This window comes from Pogona vitticeps, chromosome 1 (genome assembly GCF_051106095.1).
Source record: "Pogona vitticeps strain Pit_001003342236 chromosome 1, PviZW2.1, whole genome shotgun sequence".
Lineage (NCBI taxonomy): Eukaryota > Metazoa > Chordata > Lepidosauria > Squamata > Agamidae > Pogona > Pogona vitticeps.
This window is the reverse complement of record NC_135783.1, coordinates 258,226,126-258,249,616: the sequence shown is the minus strand read 5'-3', so window position 1 is coordinate 258,249,616 and position 23,491 is coordinate 258,226,126. Positions and strand designations below refer to the sequence as shown.

Below are 23,491 nucleotides of genomic sequence, written 5' to 3'. Positions count from 1 at the left end.
CAAAGGGGCAGCAACACTGGCTCAGCTGCCCAGCTTAGAGCGAATGTTGGTCCCAACCACTAACCTAGTTTCCAGAATTAGGCCCAGGCAAGATACCTGGGCATACACTGCACACAAAAGACAAACATCAGTTACAGTGACAAATAATCTCCCTCCCATCACAACAAACACCCATAACAAAACACCCCGATCATAGAAAACACCCGATTTCCTGGAAAAAAACTGACCCCACAGCTACAAATACTCAACTATCCCACACACTACATCAGAACACAGACAGAGTTCCTACTCCAGTCCTCTGAAGATGCCGGCCACAGAGACTGGTGAAACATCTGGAAGAAAAACCTCCAGGAACATGGCCACACAGCCTGAAAAACCCACAACAACCATACCAAAAGGATTTTATTCCTAATGAGAATAAAATACAGCAAATGTCTTACATGTACATAAAGAGTGGTCTGAATGGAGGAACACCTTGCTCTTCTTACTTCTGCCAACACATTAAGCAGACACTGACCTTTCTTTGTAGTACACCAACAAGGAGAAAAGAAGAAATGAAAAAGTAGAAAAGGATGCCATGGAGGAGGAATGGTATTGCAACCTCTCCGGCCAAAGCCTTTACAAGAAAGAACACATAAAGCTATCTAGATTGTGATCCTAATAATGTAATGCAAATGTATAACCCCCGCTTTTTAATATAGGAGTATTCCAGAACACAACAACTAACCTAAAACATTACAGCAACAACCCTACAGGTAAAATGGTTGTCCAAGCAGCTTCAGAAGGGCTTACGGACTCTAGTTACCCTACACTAAGCCCTTCTTAAGGTCACAGCAGTTGGACTGCCTGGAAGAGCTCTTAGGGCCTCATTGGGGGTTCACCTGTCAATCTCCTTCTCCTGTTTCACATTATCCCTGTGCTACTGTTTTAACCCCAATAAAAGCAGAAGAAACTTGCATGGTCTCTGGGGGTGTCCAGCCCACCTCGGAGGCAACTGAAATTATCTTTGGTTTGTCACTGGCAAAAAAAAAAAAAAAAGAGAGTTCACAACTACCCGAATCTCTCTATTTTGTAACTTTTCTCCAAAGAAAGTGCATATCCCTAGTGGGGACTATATGTTGAAATTGTCGTCTATGCCAGAGTTTGGAAATGTTGAGACGGTATCTCCCAGAATCTTCTGGCCAACCTTGCTGGAGCTGTAATGGGAAGAGCTAACATGTCCAAGGTCTGGCCTATGCTGCACGTGTGTGACAGGCGAGAACTCAGGCCTAGGGATCTCTACCCTTGAGAACAAATGGGACCAACACAGATCTCCAATAGCGCCTGCAGCACTCTCTCCTCTTCTCCGACACTATTCTGATCCCCACTGAAAAAGAGTTTTAAAATTTGCAATCCAATGGACCATCATGGGAATTAAAAAAAAAAAACCTACTTGGAAGTAACAATGTTCTCTCTAATTTTCAGCCCCACTAGGCAGGGCTCTGCCCCTCACACACACAACTTGATCTCCCTGGGCACAACTCTGCCCCCCCCTCAGTGTTCTGCTTTGACCAGAGCCAAAGGAGGTGGAAACACTCACTGTGGGTGTGTGGAAGAGTAGGAATGCTGTGTGGAAGGGGACGCTGCACAGCTACACAGCTTAGAGAGAACCTTGCCTATAGGGAATGAGAAGAATATTTCATTTCAGGAGTAATTGAGCCTTACACGGGAGCTGGAGAATTATGAGAATGACAGCACGCTTGCATTTCTGGATTAAATTATCTGGAGAAGATTGCAGTTCCGAACATGCAATCTGCTGAAATGTTGGTACAAATTATGTACAACTTGGCCGTCAGGCATGGGAACTTCACCCTCTAAAATGCGTTGTCATCAGGAACAAAGGGTGCTTTTGTGCCCAGCGTCACCAATGCAAAATGCTTGGCTGATCAGCATAATCACTCTGGGTCAGAATGCCAGCATTTCTACTGCAGCACAGAGAAAGAGGATGAAGATTTCTCCAGTTAGAATGGAGAAATTGTCTAGAAATAGAGCAAAGAAATCAAGGCCTTTGCCCTGCTCTATCCCCAGTCCACTCTTTACCCCTTTAAACACCCATGGATGTTCCATTCCACCAACCTGATGAAGAGCAAGACATTGCATCAAAATTCCCCAGTGCTGTTACAGCTAGATCACGGAATCATGGAGAAATGTGTGTCTTCTGTCATTTTTTTTAAAAGGGTGTGTTATAATGTGACCTGATTCATAATCTATATTGCACTGTGTTTCTGATCGTGAAACCTGTGGTACTGATTAGCTGAGTTGGTATGAGGACAGAGGATTGTTTAGCTACTAGAGAATAAAGTGTCTCACTGTATGTGAGTACAGCTGTTTGATTTGGATTTGTCCCCCTGTTTAGTGCATTGCTGGGGCAGATTGGTCTGCTCTTTTTTTTTCCTGACATCCACATGACCAACAGACTAATTTGTTCCACTTTGCCTCCAGGGCACCCCTAGCCAAACCTTTTTGGGCCCCTGTCAGGTTTTTTTTTTTAACTTTTTTGGTGTGGGTTGGTGTGCTCTAGTTTAGTCCATTCCCAGCATGTGCAGTTGCTGGGAGAAGACTTAAATTGGGCCTTGCAGCTGTCGAATTGAGCTGCTTCAGGATATCTGCAAACTGAATTCTTAAGAAAACAAAGAAAGGCATTTTGGGTTTGTGTATTTGTGAAGCATTTTGGATTTCTTCTTTTCTCTCTCTCTCTCTCTCCCCCCACCCCACCCCCCAAATATCTTTTGTTTAGGGAGGAGGTGTCTGTTGCATGCAAAAGAGAGGAAGAAAAAGTGAGTGCAGCTGGAAGACACAGTGTGAACGGAGGGGTGTGTGGATGCACAGCTGAGTGTTAAGAGTCTCTTTTATGTTTATATGGACAAAGAGACCCTGTTGGGGAGGTCTCTTGTTTGGATTCACGTCCACCCCCCCACACCCTCTCCTGTTTAATCCTTTCCCTTGCACCCTCCAAGCAATCCCCATCTCATGTGTGTGTGTATGTATGTGTGTGTGCAACACAAAATGAGGGGGATCCTTTTCTTTTGTCTCCACTGATGAGAGTGGAAGGAGGACAGTGGCAGATTGCACAACCCCCTTCTCTGTGTAACCCCTCCTCCTTTTCTCTGCCTCCCTCCCCCTCTCCAAACTCAGTATATAGCCAAATAGGAGCACAAACAGCAGATGGGGGTCTGTCTGCTTTTGATCAGCTGCTTTTTCTTCCACACACATTGCCACAAAGCTTGCCCGTCTCTTTTTATGCCATTTGGGCTTAAGGTTCACACTAAATGGCGCATCACTCCCCCCCCCCACCAGGAACTCAACTGAGCCTACTTAGCCAAACCCAGTCTGCACCAAAAGGGCCGGTCTGGACACACCCTTTATTAGGTCCTCTCAGAGGAGAAGCTACCTAGAACAAATGAAGGACACTTAAATATATAAGTGAAGTCACACAATTATACCCTTCTCTCACACAAAGCGCATTCTTAGAGGAAGCCTCACAACCCATGTACTTCCCTTTTATGCACTGTATGTCACAGTGGTCAAGCATTTTTGTGCTGAACAAAGGCTGCATTACTTGGTGGCTTATGTGTTGGGGGGCTGCATGCCAGCAGCAGATAGAGCTGAAGTCAGAGCTGAGCAGGGCCAGCCCCCCCACCCCCAGTTTTCTTGTTCTACCCAGGAAGCTGCCAGCAGAGGGAGGGAAGTCTGAGAAGATCACTGACAGAGGGCTGTTGAAATTAGGCTAGAGGCTGCAAATTGCCAACCCCTTACCTATGCTGATGCTGCCACTTATTCAATCCACAGCTGGGTATACACATTGTATAGGCAGCCATGTTGGAGAATGAAACATTGGGACCCCTTATTCTTGTTTTCTTTCTTGAGCTGCTTTCCACATCTTTCATCTTCCATTTTAGTGTGTTCTTAGCACTGGGCACCAGAGACTGCTCGCCTTGAGATCCACTATAGAATTTAGAGCCAAGGACATCAGTTCCAGAACCAGACTGAAAATTTCCATTTGTTGCTCCGTATTGAAAACACTAATACGTCAGTCCTCCAACCATGAATATCAGACTAAACTGATGGCATCTTGAAGAAAATGTAAAGTGGGCAGAGTCTCCCAGTTACATTCCTTCCCTATGTCATCATAGCAAAGAATAAAATCATTTTAGAAGAGTAAGGCATGAGTACGTGTCTCCATTCCCCAAACAACAGACAGGCCCGTGGGACTTTACAAGAAATTATGCAGCTATCAGGACAAATGAGGCCTTCTTGTAACCCTGTGGAATTTGTCAGGAGGAGGAGAGAAGGCCGCTAGGCCAGTCCAGTGGTTTGTTCTGCAGGAACCCCACTGTATTCATGGAGCTCTTTCAACTGCAAGGTCTTGACTATTTTGCATATTTTACTTGTCCGGATCTGCCCACTACCATGCCTGATCCAGTGGGACAACCTCTGGATGTAAAAGCACCACATGAGGATTAGGGCATGCACAGAACTCCGCACCAAAATGCCTTTCTAAAAGATACAGAGATTCCCCACCCCACCCATGAGAAGGAATAAAGGACTAGTTCAATAGATTCCAACTACTTCTATAGCAGAAAAGGGAGCATTTTGGCCTTTCGGGATGACAAGTTCCACGATCTATTAACAATTGGCGTTACTTGCTGGGGTTTCTGGGTGTTTAAGGGCATATCCAGACTGGCTCTTTTGGTGCAGGCAGGGGAGCGGTCTAAATAGGCCTGGTTGAGACTGAGGGGAGGAGTGAGATGTGGTTTAGTGCAATCCTCACATCCAAATGGCATAAGGAGAGAGGGGAAAGCTACACATGGCACATGGTGATGCAAAGGGGAGTAAGAGCATCCAGTCAAAAGCAGACCGAATACCACCTGTTCCCTTTGTGCTCCCATTCAGCCACACCAACTTTGGAGGGAGGGGGAGGCAGAGAGAAAGGAGAAAAGACATGCGTAGACGGGGTGTGCAAAAGACTCCTCCTCCTGACAAATTCCACAGGGTTACAATCTTCCACTGCTTCCCCCCCCCAATCTCATCAGTGGAGACAAAAGAAAGGGAACTCCCTTGTATTGCACCTTGCATTGTACCACATGTACATGCATATACTGACAAGAAGAGACGGGGGTTGTTTGGAGAGTGCAAGAGAAAGGATTAAAAAGGAAAGAGCCTGTGTGCATGTGCATCTGAACAAGAGACCTCCCCAACAGGATCTCTTTGCCAGTGTAAGAATCAGAGGTACTCTAAACACTCTGCTATGGATCCACACACACCTCTCCGATCGGACCTTGCCTTCCAGCCATGCTAGTCTTTTCTGCCTCTCTTTTTCATGCAACAAAAAAGATGAGGGGAAAAAGAGAGAAAACCCTGCTTTCTTAAAAGTTCAGTTTGCTGTTATCTTGAAGTAGCTCATTTATTACATACTTCACAACACCAGAAATTCAGACCAGAAGGAGCCTTGGCAGATTTGATTTCAGTCCACTCCTGGTGACCACATGTGCTGGCAACAGATTAAACTAGAGAGCCCCAACCCACACCAAAAAAGTAGATGCCCATGACGGGCTCAAAAAGGTGCAGTTGGGTGCCTGGGGGTGAATTGGAGCCAACTGGAGCATTCATCACTGTTGGAAAAAAAGCACGGACCAATCCACCCAAGCAATGCGCTAAATGGAGGTGCAAATGCCTGTCCGAACATGCTCTGTCTAAAACACCAGGAAGTCCAAATGTTCTCCGTTTCTATTCTGTAACGATACAGGCTGACGTCTTACATTTTCTTTCTACATGTAGACTCTCTGAAATTAAGATTAAGTTAAATCAAGATTTACTTCTGATTAAAAATGTACATGATTGCAGTGTGATAATATTTTGCAGGGGGAGGCAATCCAGGAAGAAAGACATCGATAAGCATATTTATTTGTAAGCTACCAATTTGAATGCAGCCAAAGCTGTTGGGGAACTTGTGTGAAAAGGCAATTTGCTTTTATGCAAAGACAGCCTGTTGTGTTTCTGTGCTATTTATGAGGCCATACCTCGTTATTTATTGTTGCACCCCAGTGTTGAATATCCTGGAAAAAATGCAGCTCAAAAATAGAAATTCTTCTTCTTCTGGATAAATTTTTAAAATTCACAAAAGCAATTGCAACGCGACACATCAAAAGCTTACTGATCCATTTAACCGACTTCCATGCATGATATCCTGCCTCTAAGATGCTATAATTTATCCACCTCAGACAGCCCTCAACATAGATTATGACTGCTCTTCCAGTCCCCATCTATAACTGAACTCTGAAATAAAACCTAAAAAAAATGCTTGCACAGATGTCATTTTTGTATGCTAACATTACTATGGTAAAATACCACACATACTGACTGTGTGCATGCTTGTGTGTTTGTGCATATGAGGCTTGGCAAGCCAGCAGTGTACCATTCCCCAAGATTTCAGTGCCAACGCCTGAGACCAAGAGTGAATCCTGGCATAGCCACAGGGTGGGAATCGGTGGTATCACAGGATGAGCGCGGCCAAAATTTGCGAGGCAGGCAGGTGGTAAAATACACCCAGCAGCTATACAGTACTTGTCACCATTCCTAGAGCATGCATTTCATGCAGCTTTGCCTATAGCATATATAAAAGGTTTGGCAGCCTTTTGTTTAAAGAGTTGGCTGATAAATTGCAAGCTACTGCCGGAGGAGGGGGAGTTTGAAGCCACACTCTTCTCTCCGCCCATGGCCTCTTGCAGACGGCATCTATTTCCATCTAAGAAGCTGAACCTGGCCCCAACAATGGCCGTGAGACTTTGGGACTTTAATAAAAGCACCTAATATATAACTACACGCCAACATTTGGTGCACAGCCTGAAGAAGATGAATTATCATCCAAAGTTAACTGCACCTGATCCAGCATTTGTTGTTTTGGAGACCATGCAGCCTTTTCCTGATTTTTTTTTAAAAAACACAGAGTTTTTTAGATCCTCCTTTGCCAATGGGACATTTTTCTTCATACATGCACTGCTGTTGCCCAGGCTTGTGCCACCAGAGGATTCGTGACTTGTGCTTCATTTCTTGAAGGCATTTCTTGAAGGCATTTCTTGAAGGCATTTCTTGAAGGCAATGACTCAGGCATAGGGATCTCTACCCTTGAGAACAAATGGGACCAACACAGATCTCCAATACAGCCTGCAGCACTCTCTCCTCTTCTCCGACACTATTCTGATCCCCACTGAAAGAGAGTTGTGCTTCATTTCTTATCTCGTGCCAGATGGAACAAGAGGCCCAAATATTCGCACCTACTAACTCTTCCAGTTCCTTCCCTTCACTCTTAGTTTTTGGTGCACCAATATTGCACATGCACAACACCCACACAAACACCTTTGTATGGAGCCAATGAGCCCAGGGGCCAACTGGAATAGGCGAAAAAGAGTGCCCAAGCTTTAACAATCACACTTTCTCCTAACATAGAACTCTTTGTTATTTTTCTCCCCCATGGAGACCTGAGAAAACAGAGTAATTCTCCAAAGCTTTGCTAGTGATCTGAAATCAGGCAATTCTAGTAAGTACTAAAGCAGACTTGAGAATATCTTCTTGTGAAAAATCTGTACATCATGCCTTGACGAACAAGGTATAGTTCCTTTAACTTTCTCCAACACATGAGCACCATCTAGTGTACATTAAACTTGAGCACTGCCCATTGTAAAAGTCATAGTACACTTCTCTTTAAAAGTTCCTCTCTTCTATGCAGCCATCAGCTGTCTAGGAGGTGATGTGATATGACACTGAAAGGATATTTTTATTTCCACTCTGAGTGGGTATAAATCTGTGTGGTGACTGGACAGAAGCTAAGGAGGCTGGGGCACCTCCCTTATGAGAAAAGGCTACAGTGTTTGGGGCTCTTTAGTCTAGAGAAAAGGTGCCTGGGGGGGCATGACTGAGATATTATGCATGTGGTGGATAAAGTGGATAAAGGGAAGCTCTTTTCCCTCTCACACAATACTAGAACCAGGGGACATCCACTCAAATTGAGTATTGCAAGAGTGAGAACAGATAAAAGAAAATATTTTTTTAGTCTGTGGGACTCCTTGTCACAGGATGTGGTGATAGCATCTGGCCTAGATGCCTTGAAAAGGGAATTGGACAGATTTCTGGAGGAAAAGTCTATCGCAAGTTACAAGCCATGATGGGGATGTATAATCTCCAGGCTTAAAAGGAAGGTACCTCAAAATGCCAGATGCGGGGGAGGGGTATCAGGAGACAGGTATCTTGTTGTCTTGTGTGCTCCCAGAGGCATCTGGTGGGGCCACTGTGAGCTACAGAAAGCTGGACTAGATTGGCCTGATCCAGCAGGGCTCTTCCTATGCTCTTATGTTCTTATGTAAGTACTAAAATTACAGGTGAAATGCCCTAGAAATATGCTGCAAGGTATAACGAATACACCACAGTTGGAGAGGTAGCTAATACTTTAGAAGATGGAACCAGAATTCAAGATGACTTTAGCAGATCAAAGTACTGGGCCAAAACAAGGAGAAAATTTCTACACTCAAGCCAGAAAAACCAAATGCACAAATACTGGATGAATGAGAGCTAGCTCAGCAAATAGTACATTCAAAATAATAAAAAAAAAAGATCTAAAGGTTTTATTGGACCACAAGTTAAACATGAGTCAACATGGTGACAAAAAAGTGCAAATGCAATACCAGGATGCATCAAGAGAAATACTGAGCACAGATTAGAGGTTGGGGTATACATATACAAATATCCCTATGCAGCTGAAGTTAATGAGGGTCTGGCCTCTGGGGCCAGACCATTCGCTCACACATCTGGCAGTGGTGGCAGCTCCTCTCTTTCTTCCAGTCGCTCTGGAGCACCGCTTGGCTAGCCAATTGCAGGGAGTCTCGTCCTCCATCCCTCTTCCATGAGTGGCTAGACGACTGGGAAGAGAACAGTGCTCAGGAGCAATTGGAAGGATGAGCAGGGCCACCGCTGCTACCAGACGTGTGATTGGATGTTCCAGCTGTGTGGGGATATTTGTATTTATATATGAATACACATACCCCCATCTCTAGTACATGAAACCATAGTACATCCATATTTTGTGGGGATCAAACCTCATCAAGGATGCTGTGTCCCGTTCTGAGCACCACTGTTTAAAAATAATATTGACAAGCTAGTATTTGTCCAAAAGCGGGTGCTAAGGACCCAGTGAGGAACAGTTGAGGGAGTCGTATATGTTTAGCTTAGAGAAGAAAGGATTGAGAGACAATATGAAAGACAATATCAAATATCTGAAGGCTTCCAAATATAATGTGGAAGATGGAGCAAGCTTGTTTTTTGTGATCCTGGAAAAGAGGACCCAAAGTAATGGATGAGATTATGAGAAAGATTTCACCTAAACACCAGAAGGAACTTCTTGTCTGACAATGGAATGGAGGGAGGGATCGGAATTCCCTTCACTGGAGGTTTTAAAACACAAATAAGGCATCCTTATGTAAAGGATAATTTAGCTGTCGATCCCCTGCTTTGCAGGGGATTGGACTCAGTGGCCTTTGGAATCTGTTCCAGCTCTACAGTTCCAGGATCCTGTGATTCTACGACGAAATAAAGCCGATCTGGAGGCTATTAGGAGGCCATGTTAATTTGTTTTACTAGAAAGCATTACATACTTTAGCATTTTTCTCCCAGTTCTCAGACAACCTCCTTCAGTTCCTCATTGCACCCTGGTTAGCTCTAAAAATAGGCACATGGGAAGAAAAACAAAAGACCATGTAAACCCAGAGTATGTTTTGACTGAGAGGCTGTTAAAATGGGAGATGAGCGCCAACCAGGACTATCAATCCTGCAATCAATGGAGGAGGGCCTGAGAGCTCCCACAGCTTAACCTACATGTCCATTTTAGCACACACAGAAACACGAAGGAGTGAGAAATGTCTGTGCTTATTCTGGGAACTAATCATGTCCTCTGGGGCAAATTTACACAGAATTACAAAAAAGTCCCACTCCCTCACCCCCAAATCCTTGCAAGTTATTTCTACAGAGCACTGCTGGCAGACAAATCGAAGGGCAATGACACCAGTTTCCTCAGCAGTACGTTAACAGGTGGAGACATTGGGTTGCCTACCAGTGTCCATAATGATCTATGCTTTAACTGTCTCTCAGCCACACTATTGGTAATGTACTCTGTGTGGGGTTCCCCTTTGAAAATGATCAAAAAGCACAGCTAGCATAAATATAGTTAAAACAACGGTGGCCAGATTGTTGTCTTTAGAGATCATGAAAGATGCTTTCCATTCATGTTTGTTTTTTTTTAAGGACAGGTACAAAAAACTTTGAAAATGGAAGAAATACCTAGGAAAATATCCAAAACAAAAGAAATACCAAATTTTTCACCATGTACATCCCTAAAGCTGTGTTTTTCTCATGATAGCCCTTTACAACTCACAAGTAAGCTGCGTAGTTTGAGGCAAGCTCTTGTTAGAATAAACACCTATTGTTTTGCCTTCTGCTTTTAAAAAACAAGGTTAACTATGGAGGACACCACATTAACACAAAAATACAGGAACCCCTACAAGTCTGGGGTGGGCTGATTTGCATCCCCCCCCCATTCATCACATACAATGGGAAATGAGAAACAACTCAGACTTCTGCCCAGCTAATCTGTATCTTTCCCCCCAGAGACCCTTTTGCTTTTTAAACACTCTATTTCTTTCACTTTAGTTCAAAATATGTGATAGCTTTCAACTGATGCAAAAAGGGATGACAAAGGTATTCATGAGCAAATACACAAAGCACCTTCCCCTCTTGCCTTTACTTCATGAGTGCACGTTAGGGAGAGGGGGAGAGAGAGAACAGCACCAGCACACATTTTCCCAGCAAAGCATCTTTCCAAGAATCTTTTTTTTTTTTTTAAAAAGCTTCTCCTTCTGGGAAAAGCTTCTATTATTTTATTTTATTTTATTTTACAGCTGAACAATGTGAGTCTCCTGCTGGAAGCTGGAGGGAGAAGGCCTGTCTTTTTAATTTAATTTAATTTAATTTAGTTTTTATAACAAAAATATACAGCAAAAATCACACAACTAAAACCATGCATATAACTTTAAAAAGGTAATAATTAACAAATAGACAATAACTATCTGTCATAACCATCATTGTTAATCAGATTTCTTTAACTAAAATACTGTATAGTGCACTTCTACATCAGGACAAATATGGATACTTCCAGATTTTTAATAAATATTCCAGAGCCCTTTATTCTCTCCAAAATTCCCAAGTTTCTTGCAAAAGTAGATATTTTTCCCTTTTATTAACACAAATTATGTAAAGTCTCTCCACATGCCCTTAAAAACTGTTCTTATTTACCAATCCTTTTAAAAAGTTTAATATCACACATTAGCTTGTCTTGATGCCCATTAATGCAGTTCATTGAAGAGTGCCACCTTGCAGGACTGTTAGAGCTGCAAACAGTTTGATTTCTGTGTGACCACTAGAGATGGGCACGAACCGAACCACGAAACAGAAAAACTGACAATTGAGCTGGTTTGTGGTTTGGTTTGCAATTCAGTTCAAAGATCCTGTTTTGCCAGAGCAGAATGAAGCACTGAACTTTCCCCCACCTCAGTGCTTCACTTTGCTTCAGCAAAATGGATGCCTGCCCCCTTCCCACTGCCCCTGTTGCCTCTCTAACCTGGTCCTGCTGCCTTCTACGCTGCCGCCATCCTCAGAGACATCAGGCAGGCTTCGCTTCCCAGATGATGGCGACGTTCAGTGGCAGAGGCAGCAGCAGGACCAGGTAAGGAGATAATGGGGGCATTGGGAAGGAAGCGGTTAAAGTTGGGTCTTGGTTTGTGGGTAACTTCAAACCACAAACCATCATGAACCATTGGTTTTCTGGTTCATGCCCATATCTAGTGACCACTCAAACTGCACAGACTTTCATTCCCTGGTGCGATTTCACAGCAAGTGAATTCAGATTTCCCTCGGTGTGCAGTCACACCCTGCATCTGAATCATCTAGTTTAATCAGGCTGGCCCTATTTCTATCTTAATTTTCTGATGCATTGCGTTAAAAGGCCTTTGGCTTTTAAAATGTGAAAGGGGGTGCTTTGTTTTTGTGTTTTTAAACTGCTGTTTTCTTTTTAGGTTGTTTTGATTTTATTGAGTTTCACCATATATTGCTTTGGAGTCCTTCTAGGCAAAAAAGTGATAAAGCAACAGCAACTGTCATCAATATTTTTTTATTGCTATAATTGCTGTGTATTAATTAAACCAATGGTATATGAAGCAGCTCTCAAAAGTGTAAACTAGTTCAATGAATTCAAACCGATACTTTTAAATATCTGACTGTTAAATCACACAAAGTTTTGCAGTATCATGTCTCCTTCCTAAACATTTCCAAGCTCTTTATTATTCTAGAGCTCTTTATTACCCTCCTTTACGTTTACCTTAATAGCCTGCTGTTGCATTACGAAGAACAAGAACATATGTTATACAGTGCAACAAAACTGCAGCCAGCAGATGGCAATCGATTCTTGCCATTTCTCTAGTTAGGACAGTCTTAACAAAACAGTGATGCTGGATGCTTCATTCACCAAAAGAGTTTCAGTGCCAACCTCTGGTCAACAGATTGAAATTTGAAAAGAAATTTTAGACATACAGATAATTACTTGCTCTACCCTCTTCACAGCTAACAGCTCGATTCTAGACATGCTTACTCAGAAGTAGGTTTAATGGAAGATACTCTGAAGTAAGTATGCCTAAGGCTCAATGGGAGATATATTTGTCTGCCCATGGATGAGTGAACAAACAAAGTTTGATTGTAAATCTTTATTGCCAAGCAAAAGAGCAATGAACTGCAGTCATTCTCCTGTAGGCCAACCCACACCTCCTCTTAAAGGCAGTGGGCAAGCTTCCAATGAACTGAAAGGTCACCCCATATGCCTGTTTCCTTAGAATTATGAGCCAAGATGATGAGGCAATTTTAAGGCTACTTTTGTTATATTTTGAAGCCCTCTTTATTTTTCCAAGATTGAGGGCAAAGCAACTTGCTCAAAAACAACCTGCTTTTATTGTGTGCTTTTGTCCTTTGCTTCCTTGCTTCCCCCACCCCACACAACACCAGTGCTTTTTTTAAAATTTGTGGTAGGTCAGTTTGGAGTTTTTATCAACTTCTTTTAATGAACAAAATAATATAAGGTTGTATAAATAACCTTCATCAAGTAACATCTCTATTTTAAATATATATATATATTTAAAAACCCTACCTTTTGGTACACTATTAACCTCATGGTAGCACAAATACTTTTTTTTCCTCATCCATAAACATTCTGAAACTGACATAAGGCAAAACTTCCTAAAGGTAGAACAGGCTGACTTTTGCCGTGTAATGACAAAAACATGTTACAAAGGGCAACTTCCAGAACTGCCTTTAGTACTTAGCTGCAGGATATGGGTGGGTAAAATCACCATTGGACTTTGGCTCTTTCTGTTAACCTTCATTTAAATTCCTGCTGCTTTGAGGTATGTGAAAAGAAGCTGCCAGAGACGGTGCATTTATTGTCAGTTTGTCATTACAACATTTACTGGGCATTTCTGTGCCTGCTGAGACTTGATCTCCTATCATGTCCTTGACCCTCCCAAGAGCCTGTTTCTTCACAAGTCCCACCTAGCAACAGCTACTTTCTTTAGGATCCCATGGCATATTACAGAAACTGGGGTTTTCTAGATTGCCTGGCCTCAGATAGACATTGATCCTTCTCATCTTGGGGTACACAGCTGGCAGAGGGAACTCAATTCCCTTCGGCCAACTCATTAAAGATGATTTACCAGCAGCTTGGGAAAGAAACACGTTCACTAGCAAGGCGCGCATGAGAACAGTGCAAGACCATAACATGGCATGACAACCACTCACCCAAATGTTGTGGCCAAGGTACCACCAAGGGAAGATCCAACGATTATGCCTGCTCCAAAACAAAGCCCAAGTTTTCCTAAAGCATCGCCACGCTCGGCAGGGGTTGTTAAATCTGTTATGACCATTTGAGCACCTGGGAAGCCAAGCGAAAATAGTAGGTTGGCACTACAGAGTGGACAGATCTAGTGTTGCCTCCTGAACAATGAGAATTAGTGGTTCAAATATGTATTCAAAGCTTTTGGGTACGTGGCACTAAAGACCACAGATTTTGATTCATTCCCTTTGGCCACATATACGTAAGAGTGTATCTATGCTCTGCAGTTACAGCAACTTAATACCACTGTAACTGCCATTGGTACATAATATAGAATTGTGGGATCTGCAATTTGAATTCTGTGCAAGACAGCAGTAATACTAAAGTTCAGAAGAATTTAGCAGAGCTCTCCAAATAAAAATAAGATTTGTGGGGGAAATGGCTTCAGCCAGCCTAGATGCCTCCTAGATGCTTTGGACTACAATACCTATTATCCATGCCCATTGATCATGCTGGTTCTGTATAGTTGATAGGGAATGTAATCCAAAGCATTTAGAAGGCAGTTCAGTTGGGGAAGGTTGGTCTTGATAATTTAACCTCCAGGCTTGTTGATGGATTTCATATTGCTGTAACACCATTCTTTTCTTAATCCCTATCATGCACAGGGGATCACAAGGGATGTGGTGGTGCTGCAGGTTAAACCAGAGAAGCCTCTATGCTGCATAGTCAGAAGACCTGCAGTCGTAAGATCGAATCCACGTGACAGAGTGAGCCCCTATCGCTTGTCCCAGCTCCCGCCAACCTAGCAGTTCGAAAGCATGCAAAATGCGAGTAGATAAATAGGTACCACCATGGTGGGAAGGTAATGGTGTTCCGTGTCTAGTCGCACTGGCCACGTGACCACAAAAGATTGTCTTCGGACAAACGCTGGCTCTATGGGTCGGAGATGAGCACCACCCCTAGAGTTGGACATGACTGGACAAATTGTCAAGGGGAACCTTTACCTATCATGCACAGCATCAGTACCTTTGAACACCAGTTGGTGGCATATTGTCAGGAATATTATGAAAGCATGAGATCCCAATCCCTTTTACAATATGTGGCATTCTTATATGCCAAATACACCTCTTTTTTTGAAAACTGAGTCCCTTCTAAAGAGAAAGACTTTGGTGTTTTGCTTTCCCAAACATCCTCTTGTTAATTGAATCAGCTGCTGGTGAATAGAAGTGCACAGTGACAGTTCTTCACTAAACCAATTTTTTTCCATTTGACTATAGGACCTTTAGCACTAGGGTAAACCTACAGCATTTACCTACTCAAGTAACCATACCTGGTAGTCCGTGCATGAAGATGGATGGAACTCTGGAAAGAAAAAGCAGTGGGATGCTGGTGGACACAGACAGGAGCAAGAAGCACAACGATTCAGACATGTATGAGAGAATCAAAGCTGCCCTCGTTCCAAACCTGTCAGCGAACCTGATAGAAAAATAGAGAATGTTCAGAGATTGAACTGTTTGTGTGGTGTTAAAAGTAGAACACCACCGCTGGAAAATCCTAGTGTTGGTCAGAAAGCCAGAAGGACTGAGGAACATCAATCAAAAGCAGATACCAGGAATATTGTAAATATGTGTGATCACAATCCCTTTGGACCATAAGATGGCATCTCAACATGCCAAACACAAGTTTATTTTGCAAATGAAGTTCTATCTCAAGAAAAAGACACAAAGTTCTTCCTTTTAATTTTTTTTTTACTTTTAAATTAGTCATCATCAACAACATCAACATCATATTAGAACTGCAGAACTGGAAGGGACCCCAGGGATCATCAAGTCCAGCCCCTATCAAGGAGGCATAGTGGGGAACTGGACTCCCAACTTCCGAATTCACAGCCACATACCTAAACCACTGAGCTATCCAGCAGTCCTTACATGCCATCAAGTCTATTCCAATGTGAGGTACAGAGTAATCAGCAGTGGTATACCAGTCCCTTCTGTGTCCTGGAACTGCCCAACCTGCCTAAAGCTACACAGGATGGCTATTCTTCTGAGAGGCATAGTGGGGAATCCAACTCCCAACCTCTGGCTCTGTAGCCAGGTTCAGGGGGTAATGACATTGCCAAATTATACAGGAAACGCTCCAGGACTAGGATTGGTCAGATTTGTATTATTTTCCATTGACTTCACAAGGTACTTTTTTCCACCACTGATGGAGCTTCTACTTTTTTGGTAATTGAAAATATTTGTATAAGTTGAGGTGGTGCAACTGCTTGTGCCAGTGCAGAAAACTATGTGCAAGGTGATGGTGTTTGACAGAGTGGGGATAGAGGAAGCCAACGGGCACTTGCAAGGGTGTCAGTTCCCCTCAAACAAGCACCAATTGTCTCCAAATCACTTTTTAAAGGCTTAGTGCCAGCACTTGAACAAAGCTGCAATAGAACAAGAGACTACAAAATACAAGGGGGGGGGGGAGAGAGAAGAGGAAATTGTCAACCAGCCCGTTTTCAGCTTTTTAAGGCAGTTTCTGCTCTAGCTGGATGGCTACAGCAGAAGTAGCCTTAACAAGTTACAAAAAAAGACTGATTGGCAATTTCCTCCCCTCTCTCTGCAGACTTCTGTCTGGTTGGCTAAAATGAACTCACCCAAGGGAACCAGACTTTTTGGGTGCATATTCACAGTATGTGCATATGTGTGTGGAGTGTGTGGAGTCACAGACTCACTGAACTATTCAGCTTAGGCATAGCAAACACTTCACTAGCCAAGGAATGAAGTGCATAGTGGCAAGCTGGCTGATATGTGATTCTTCAATGCTGCTGAACTACAAATTTCATTCCACACCACTATTGGCTATGCCAGCTGATGCAAATATGAGCCCAACTACATTGAGTGGAGCACAAGTTGCCCTCTCCACTGCATACAGAAACCTGTCTCAAGAGAACATTTGCAAGAGCGAACCAATCTCTGTTTTCATCCTTGCTTACAGTTATAAGGCTTCTCAGGCTAACCCGGCATCCCCCAAATTGAAGTCTTCCAAGTGTGTTGGACTACAATATCCATATTTCCCAGATAGTTATGCTGGTTGAAGGTTATGGAAGCTGTTTTCTAAAACACTGGAGGAGACTGAGGTAAGAGAAGCTGTATTAATGTGCTATCCCCAGTATCATATTAATCCATGGCCTTCCCCCTTATGAAAGGGGGAAATTTTAATGTAAATTTGGTACTTTATTAAAAAATACAAAAGGGAGGGTTAAAGGCAGTGGCCTCACTATGATCCTCCTTCCTTACCTCTTCCTGTTGAAATTGCTGTTTTTATTCACAGCCTTATTCATGGTTCCTACATTTGCCAAGATCCAGAGGCAATCAAAATGTTTGAGAAAAAACAACACAGGGATTATGCAGTCCAATTGGTTAGTATAATATTATACAGTAGTAAAGTGTCTTTCATTCCCCTGCTGTTGAGCAAGGAAATCCAGATGTTTGTTTAAATTATTTTCCTGAACTAAAAATTAAGTGGCATTATTAACTCCAAGCAACCCTGCTATTCCACAAGGTTCACAAGAATAGCTTTTATATTTACCTCCCAAAAATCGGACCTCCCAGTAGTTGAAGAACACCAAAGACGGTTTGCAAGTAGCCAAATCCAACTGCATCCAATCCCAGGTTTGTTGCCAAATACTAAAGTAGGATGGGGAAAAAAAAATCAAAGAGAGGAGTTGCATGTTACATTTTGATAAAATAGTAAATCCTACAATATTACTGTAAACAACATATGATATTTTAAGTTTGCACATTCAGGACTTTCAGAGGGGCCCATCTCAGCTGCTTCGTTATCTTAAGACATGGGTTCCCAAATTGTGGGTCGCGGGTCCCAAGGGAGTCACAAAGTGTTATCTGGGGGGTTGTCATGGTTATCTTTAGTTGCAATTATTTTTATAGGAAATTTCACCACAACAGTTTTCAACACTTAATTATTTCAATATGATTACACTGCAATATTCAAAAGGATTCTGCTTGGGAAAATTCATAGAGGAAAGTGAGGATCTATGATATAACCAAGGCCATTGGCATGATCACTAATTGACAAAACATACAGTATGTGCCAATTCAGTCACGGAGTGGGCAGTTGCTCCTGGATATCGTGGACTAATATCCGCCTTCTCTTTCTCCCTCATGTGCATCTCAAAACAAAGGCAAGAATCAGACTGAATGTTGAGAATGACATGAGGTTGGCCACACATTTTGAAGCCATTGCATTAAATATTAGGTTAAAATTACATTCTGAAAAAAATATCTATTTTTAATGTGTTCTCTTTAACCCATAAAAATGCAATTTTATGCAAATGTGGGAGGGTGTTTCAGGCTACTTGGCTTTTACAAAAAGGGGGTCATGACTCAAAAAAGGTTGGGAAACACTGCGTTATTATTTGAGGTGGCCCCCTGGAGTGGAAGAGGAATCTTTGGCTGAACAAATGAAATTATATCTGAAGGCTTCGCTGCAAACAACAGCTTTTGTAATGTACTCAGGATGGAAGTTGGAGGCAGGCAAGTATGTATATCAACCAGTGAATTTTCAATACAGTGTGGTACAAAGATGTCCATGTTGCAGCTTTGCAATAGTGTCTAGAATGTGCACTTGTTCTGTGAATTGATCCATGCTGAGCTTTATGTTAGGATGAAATTTCACTGAAATCCCAGTGAAATTTCTCCAGGGCTATTTCACTATTGACAACAAAACCTATTTCCAGAATAATGGAAATTCTGTGATTATTCATATGGCACCATAATATGTAAATATACTCATAGCTGACCTGGAACAATGCTTTCTTAATTGTTGTACCCAAAAACCACTCATCTATTTGAGATACACTGATGTTTCGGCAGGCCTTCCCCTCAGCCAACTCCTAATCTTCCCTCTTTTTCCCCTTTCTTAGTGTTCGTCCCATCTTGTCTAAAGTTTTTCCCCTATTTAAAATTGTTTTAATATATTGTATTGTGCTTGCTATAAGCCACCTAGAGTGGACTCAATGAGATTAGATAGGCGGCATATAAATAAAATAAATAAAAATAATAATAATAAAAATACACTGATGACATTTCTATTATCTGGACCCAGAGCAAAGAAGCCCTGGAGAACTGGTGCCACCTTAGTGAAGCACCACGTTGAACCCACTAATGCAGCAGCAAAAGAGGGGTTGACAGGGCTTCCCAGAGTGACCACCCAACTGATCTCTTGTTCTGAAGGCAGCCCTTAAGAGTGACAGGTTTTGTAAGGCTGTGCCAGCTGCAGAGAAAACCCAAGGTCCAATGGCTCTATTTGAGAGGCAAAAACAGACAACCTGTCTAAACACAGACATGCCCATGGCTGTGAGCTCTAAAAGTCCATGTCTACCTCCAACACCCTTTCTTCATGTATATGCGAAATTGGTGTACACACTTTTGCAGGATTTTACCAGACCATGTAAGCAACCAGAAAAGATGCTGTCTCCTGACCTCCTAAGACAACAGCTTAAATTGTTTTTCTCTATGGTTGCCATCTCACCCTCATCATTAGAAGTATTTATTCCAGAGGGCCACATTGCTGCAGAACAAAAATACCCTTTATTTCAGGGGACCAGATGCATGCAAAAGTGATACATTTAAACTGATCCCCCCCTAGCTGCATGGGCCAGCGTGCAACATTTTCAAGGAACTACTGACTATCCAGTTGAATGGTTAAAAGTTCATAGTCCATACTCACGGGAACAATCCCAATCTGCATGAACAGGCAGCTCAGGTCGACCGTTGTAATCAGATAAGTCACTTGGATCACCCATTGCGCCGAGCTCCTGTTTACTGCTCTCTCCTTATGGTCCTTTTTCAATGGCTCTTCCTTCAACTTCACTCTTTCTTGCTCTAGTTTGGAAAGAACTTCTACATTCATGTTGCTCTGGAAAAGCTGCTTGCCCTCACCTGCTTTTTCTGGAGAAACAGAAATGAATATGAACCTCAAGGGGAACCTACAATCATTAATGTTTAAGGCACAATAACTGTGTTTTAATTGGAGCTGGAACATGCCTGCTGAGTCACTGTTTGACTCACCTTTGATTATGGCAGTATTTAGGCACCCGAAACTGTTTTGACACTTTTACTACCCTAAGGAGTAAAGTAATCCCATGCAAACCAAATCTCTGCTCACTTGGAAATAAGTGATTACAAGAGGATTGGGGCTATGCAAAATGATAGGGCCCAGCAGGAGGTTTGGAAAATTAGAGGAGAGTGATTTTTAACCTTGCAATTCTGATCCCTCTCTGGCAAGAGTTTTCTCTCTTCAAAAGTTACAAGACTCTTCCAGAAGGGGCCATTCTCCTTTTTAAATTATGTATTAATTTATTTTTTTATTTTGTTTAAAACATTTTACCCTGCCTTTCTCCAAACAAAACTGAAAACCTCCCATCACTGCCAAAAATATAGCAGAGGAAAAGGCTGCTATGCTTGTCAGATGTTATTCGCTCAAATGGCAGGGGTCCTCACCTATGACTGTGTAGAGGAAGTTATTTATTTATTTATTTATTTATAATGTTGCCTCTACTCCAATGAGTTGAAGTCAGCAGGCATGGCTATCATCCTCCCCCCTGCATCTTCACAAACACCTTGTGAATTAAGCCCTCACACTAATCACTACATCATTATTGAAGAAGAGTTTACTTACAGACTAATAAGAGATTGATGGGAACATTCAGTTTAGTTGAGCTCTTGGCTGTATTTGCTACTGAGTTATGCAAATGGAGCAGGAATCCCGAACTTCCTGGTTCATACCTAAGAGGGACTGTGTACAAATTATCAACAATGAGCAGAGCTGTAAAATGAAAAGGGCAGTCACCAGCAATGAGGCAACAGCAACTTGTTCCCTACCACAGGTATCAGAATGACTTCTCAGGCAAAAGGAACATCTGTCCCAAAGAGTGCAAGACCTTGTGCAAATTTGAAACATACGCTCTTGCCACCAAACACAGGCATATTATTCACAATGCTGGTGTGTTTGTTCTGCTCAGAGATTCACAGTAGACACAAGATGAACATTAGTCCCCTAATATCATGCTAGTGTCAATGGTGGAAGCCTTGCATCCTCTAAATAATCATCTAAGCCAGGCATCAGATTCGCATTGAGTGCTTCTGTCGTTCAATGAGAGCCCTAGCCTGACCAGTCAGCCCTTATAGTCTGTCCATCCAGGTCAGGTTAAGGAGAAGCAATGGCCAGCCTGGCTGGGGAGAGTGACTGCCTGGCAAATAGTTTAGGGACCAGGGAACACTCCAACTTGTAGCCTCAAGCAGGCTCAAGTCCTCCATCTCACAAAAACATGGTGCTTGCAAAATGTAACGTCATGAAGGAAATTGACAACATTCCTCTCTCAAACCACAAGGTGCTTTAGAAAACCAAGGCCATTTCCAATGTCTTCATAATATAATAGATACTAATGAAATGACAGCTGGCTTTTGCATTCCTGTCATTGCAAGGATTCCAGAAAGGGGCTATGACAGTTTCATTTCAATATTTATACACCGAAATGAATTATTAGAGCTTTACTCAAGCCATCTTGGATCCTTTTAAAGGATAAAGGCGGAGTTGAAATATTCTAAACAAGTAAGGGACATGGTGGCGCTGCGGGTTAAAGGTCAGAAGACCAGCAGTCGTAAGATCGAATCCATGCAACGGAGTGAGCTCCTGTCGTTTGTCCCAGCTCCTGCCAACTTAGCAGTTTGAAAGCATGAAAACACAAGTAGATAAATAGGTACCACCTCGGTGGGAAGGTAATGGCGATCCATACAATGTAACCACGGAAACTATCTATGGACAAATGCTGGCTCTATGGCTTAAAAACAAGGATGAGCACCGTGCCCTAGAGTTGGACATCTGGACTAAATGTCAAGGGGAACCTTTATCTTTACCAAAATAAATAAATTTTGACCAAACTCCGGGAGGCAGTGGAAGACAGAAGGGTCAGGCGAGCTCTGGTCCATGGGGTCACGAAGAGTCACACACGACTTAACAACTAAACAACAACAAAATAAATAATAAATAAATAAATAAATAAATAAATAAATAAATAAATAAATAAATAAATAAATAAATAAATAAATAAATATTTCATCTGAAGGTGCAGATATGAAACAATGCATGTGCAATAAGAATTTTTCAGAAACATGTCCTATTCCTTTTGGCAGAATCAACTTCTAAATACTGTAAGTATTTTTTTAATGACTGCAATCAGGTTTATCTATGAAATAAATGACAGCTGTCTAACAGCACAATTTCCACCGATTTCAGGAATGTGCATGTGACAAATCCTTACACTCTGATATAGCCCAAGAGTGCCCTCTAGAGAATTTGGCAACCGTCTGTCAGACATGGTTAGAAGAGGCACTCTAATCCAGCCACCAGATGTAACATCTGAAACCTACCACCTCTGACCTGAGTTTGCAACCTCCATTCTGAAACCTGCTTTAAACAAAGGAGTCTGGCTTGCACAGATGGCCATGATGCTTGGAACATCTATGTTTGTTTTGCACTACTGCCACATCTGTGGCACCCAGCCGGATGAAGACCCAAGCATTCCTCTTTCCTTTCACAATGATTTTTTTTCCAAAGCTCTTATCAGAAAAATAAGGGTCAGCCATTAGGAGTGAATGAGTTACAGGTATTAATATATAGCATATAGTTTGGCCTTTCATACAGCTTTAAATATTAGAAACGAGGTGGGTAAAGCAAACTGGGAAGAAGCAAGAAGGGATCACATTCCCAGACTGTTTCTGTTTACAGTGCAACATGCAAAACAGGCTGTTATCCTCTGCTAACATCATGCCAGAGATATGTATAAAAAATAAGAACATTACCTTTCCTCCCCATTTTGCCATATCAGCTTATGTTCAGCATAAAACACACTAAAAACAAGCAAAAACAAATCATTAAAATCAAATAAATTGAAATACAACTGAACCAAACACTGAAATCAACAGTCAGTAGAAATCATAACAATAGGTGAAACAACATTGGTAACCAGTTTTAAAAGAACTGTTCACATTCTTTTTAAAAGAAGTGAGATCAGAACTGATCACAACACGGAGTGCACTGCATTCCACAATCTGAAGGCCATGCAGGAGAAAACCCTGTCCTGCATGCCTGTCAAGCTGTTCTCTACAGAACATCTCTAAAGGATCTTAACATCGAGATGTGTTCAGAACAAGACAGGCTGTTACTGCCCCTTGGATAGCCAGCCACAAGCCATTTAGGGCCTTGAAGGCTAAAACTAGCACCTTAAATTGGGTCCACTAAGCAAATGCCTATCGGAGCAGGCATTTCAGTCCTGAGGTCACATTACCTTTAGTACTGTGCACAGCACTATAACAGAGATCATGGCTAAAATAAGAAAATAAATTGGGAGATGGATCGGAGGTTTTGAAAAAAGGTTACAGTCACATGGCAGTCACTTGGTATTCCGGCTGGTGTATGTGTCCTCTTGGGAAAATGTTTAATCTGTTTCTAAGTTGTGTTGTATATCAG

At 42.2% G+C, this 23,491-nt stretch overlaps 1 protein-coding gene across 1 annotated transcript in view; it reads right to left on the bottom strand.

Moving 5' to 3' along the window:
* The window catches only part of SLC67A1 (solute carrier family 67 member 1), an 84,574-nt gene extending 61,697 nt beyond the window's left edge, over window positions 1-22,877 (bottom strand). Inside the window, exons 1-6 of the mRNA XM_020788731.3 lie at window positions 22,825-22,877; window positions 20,642-20,758; window positions 19,691-19,911; window positions 17,531-17,628; window positions 15,288-15,433; window positions 13,924-14,056 (exon numbers count right to left, since the gene is read on the bottom strand). Coding sequence (XP_020644390.2) covers window positions 13,924-14,056; window positions 15,288-15,433; window positions 17,531-17,628; window positions 19,691-19,873 — 560 coding nt within the window. The 5' untranslated portion in view covers window positions 19,874-19,911; window positions 20,642-20,758; window positions 22,825-22,877. The remainder of the gene's footprint in view (window positions 1-13,923; window positions 14,057-15,287; window positions 15,434-17,530; window positions 17,629-19,690; window positions 19,912-20,641; window positions 20,759-22,824) is intronic.
* Window positions 22,878-23,491: the final 614 nt, after the last annotated feature.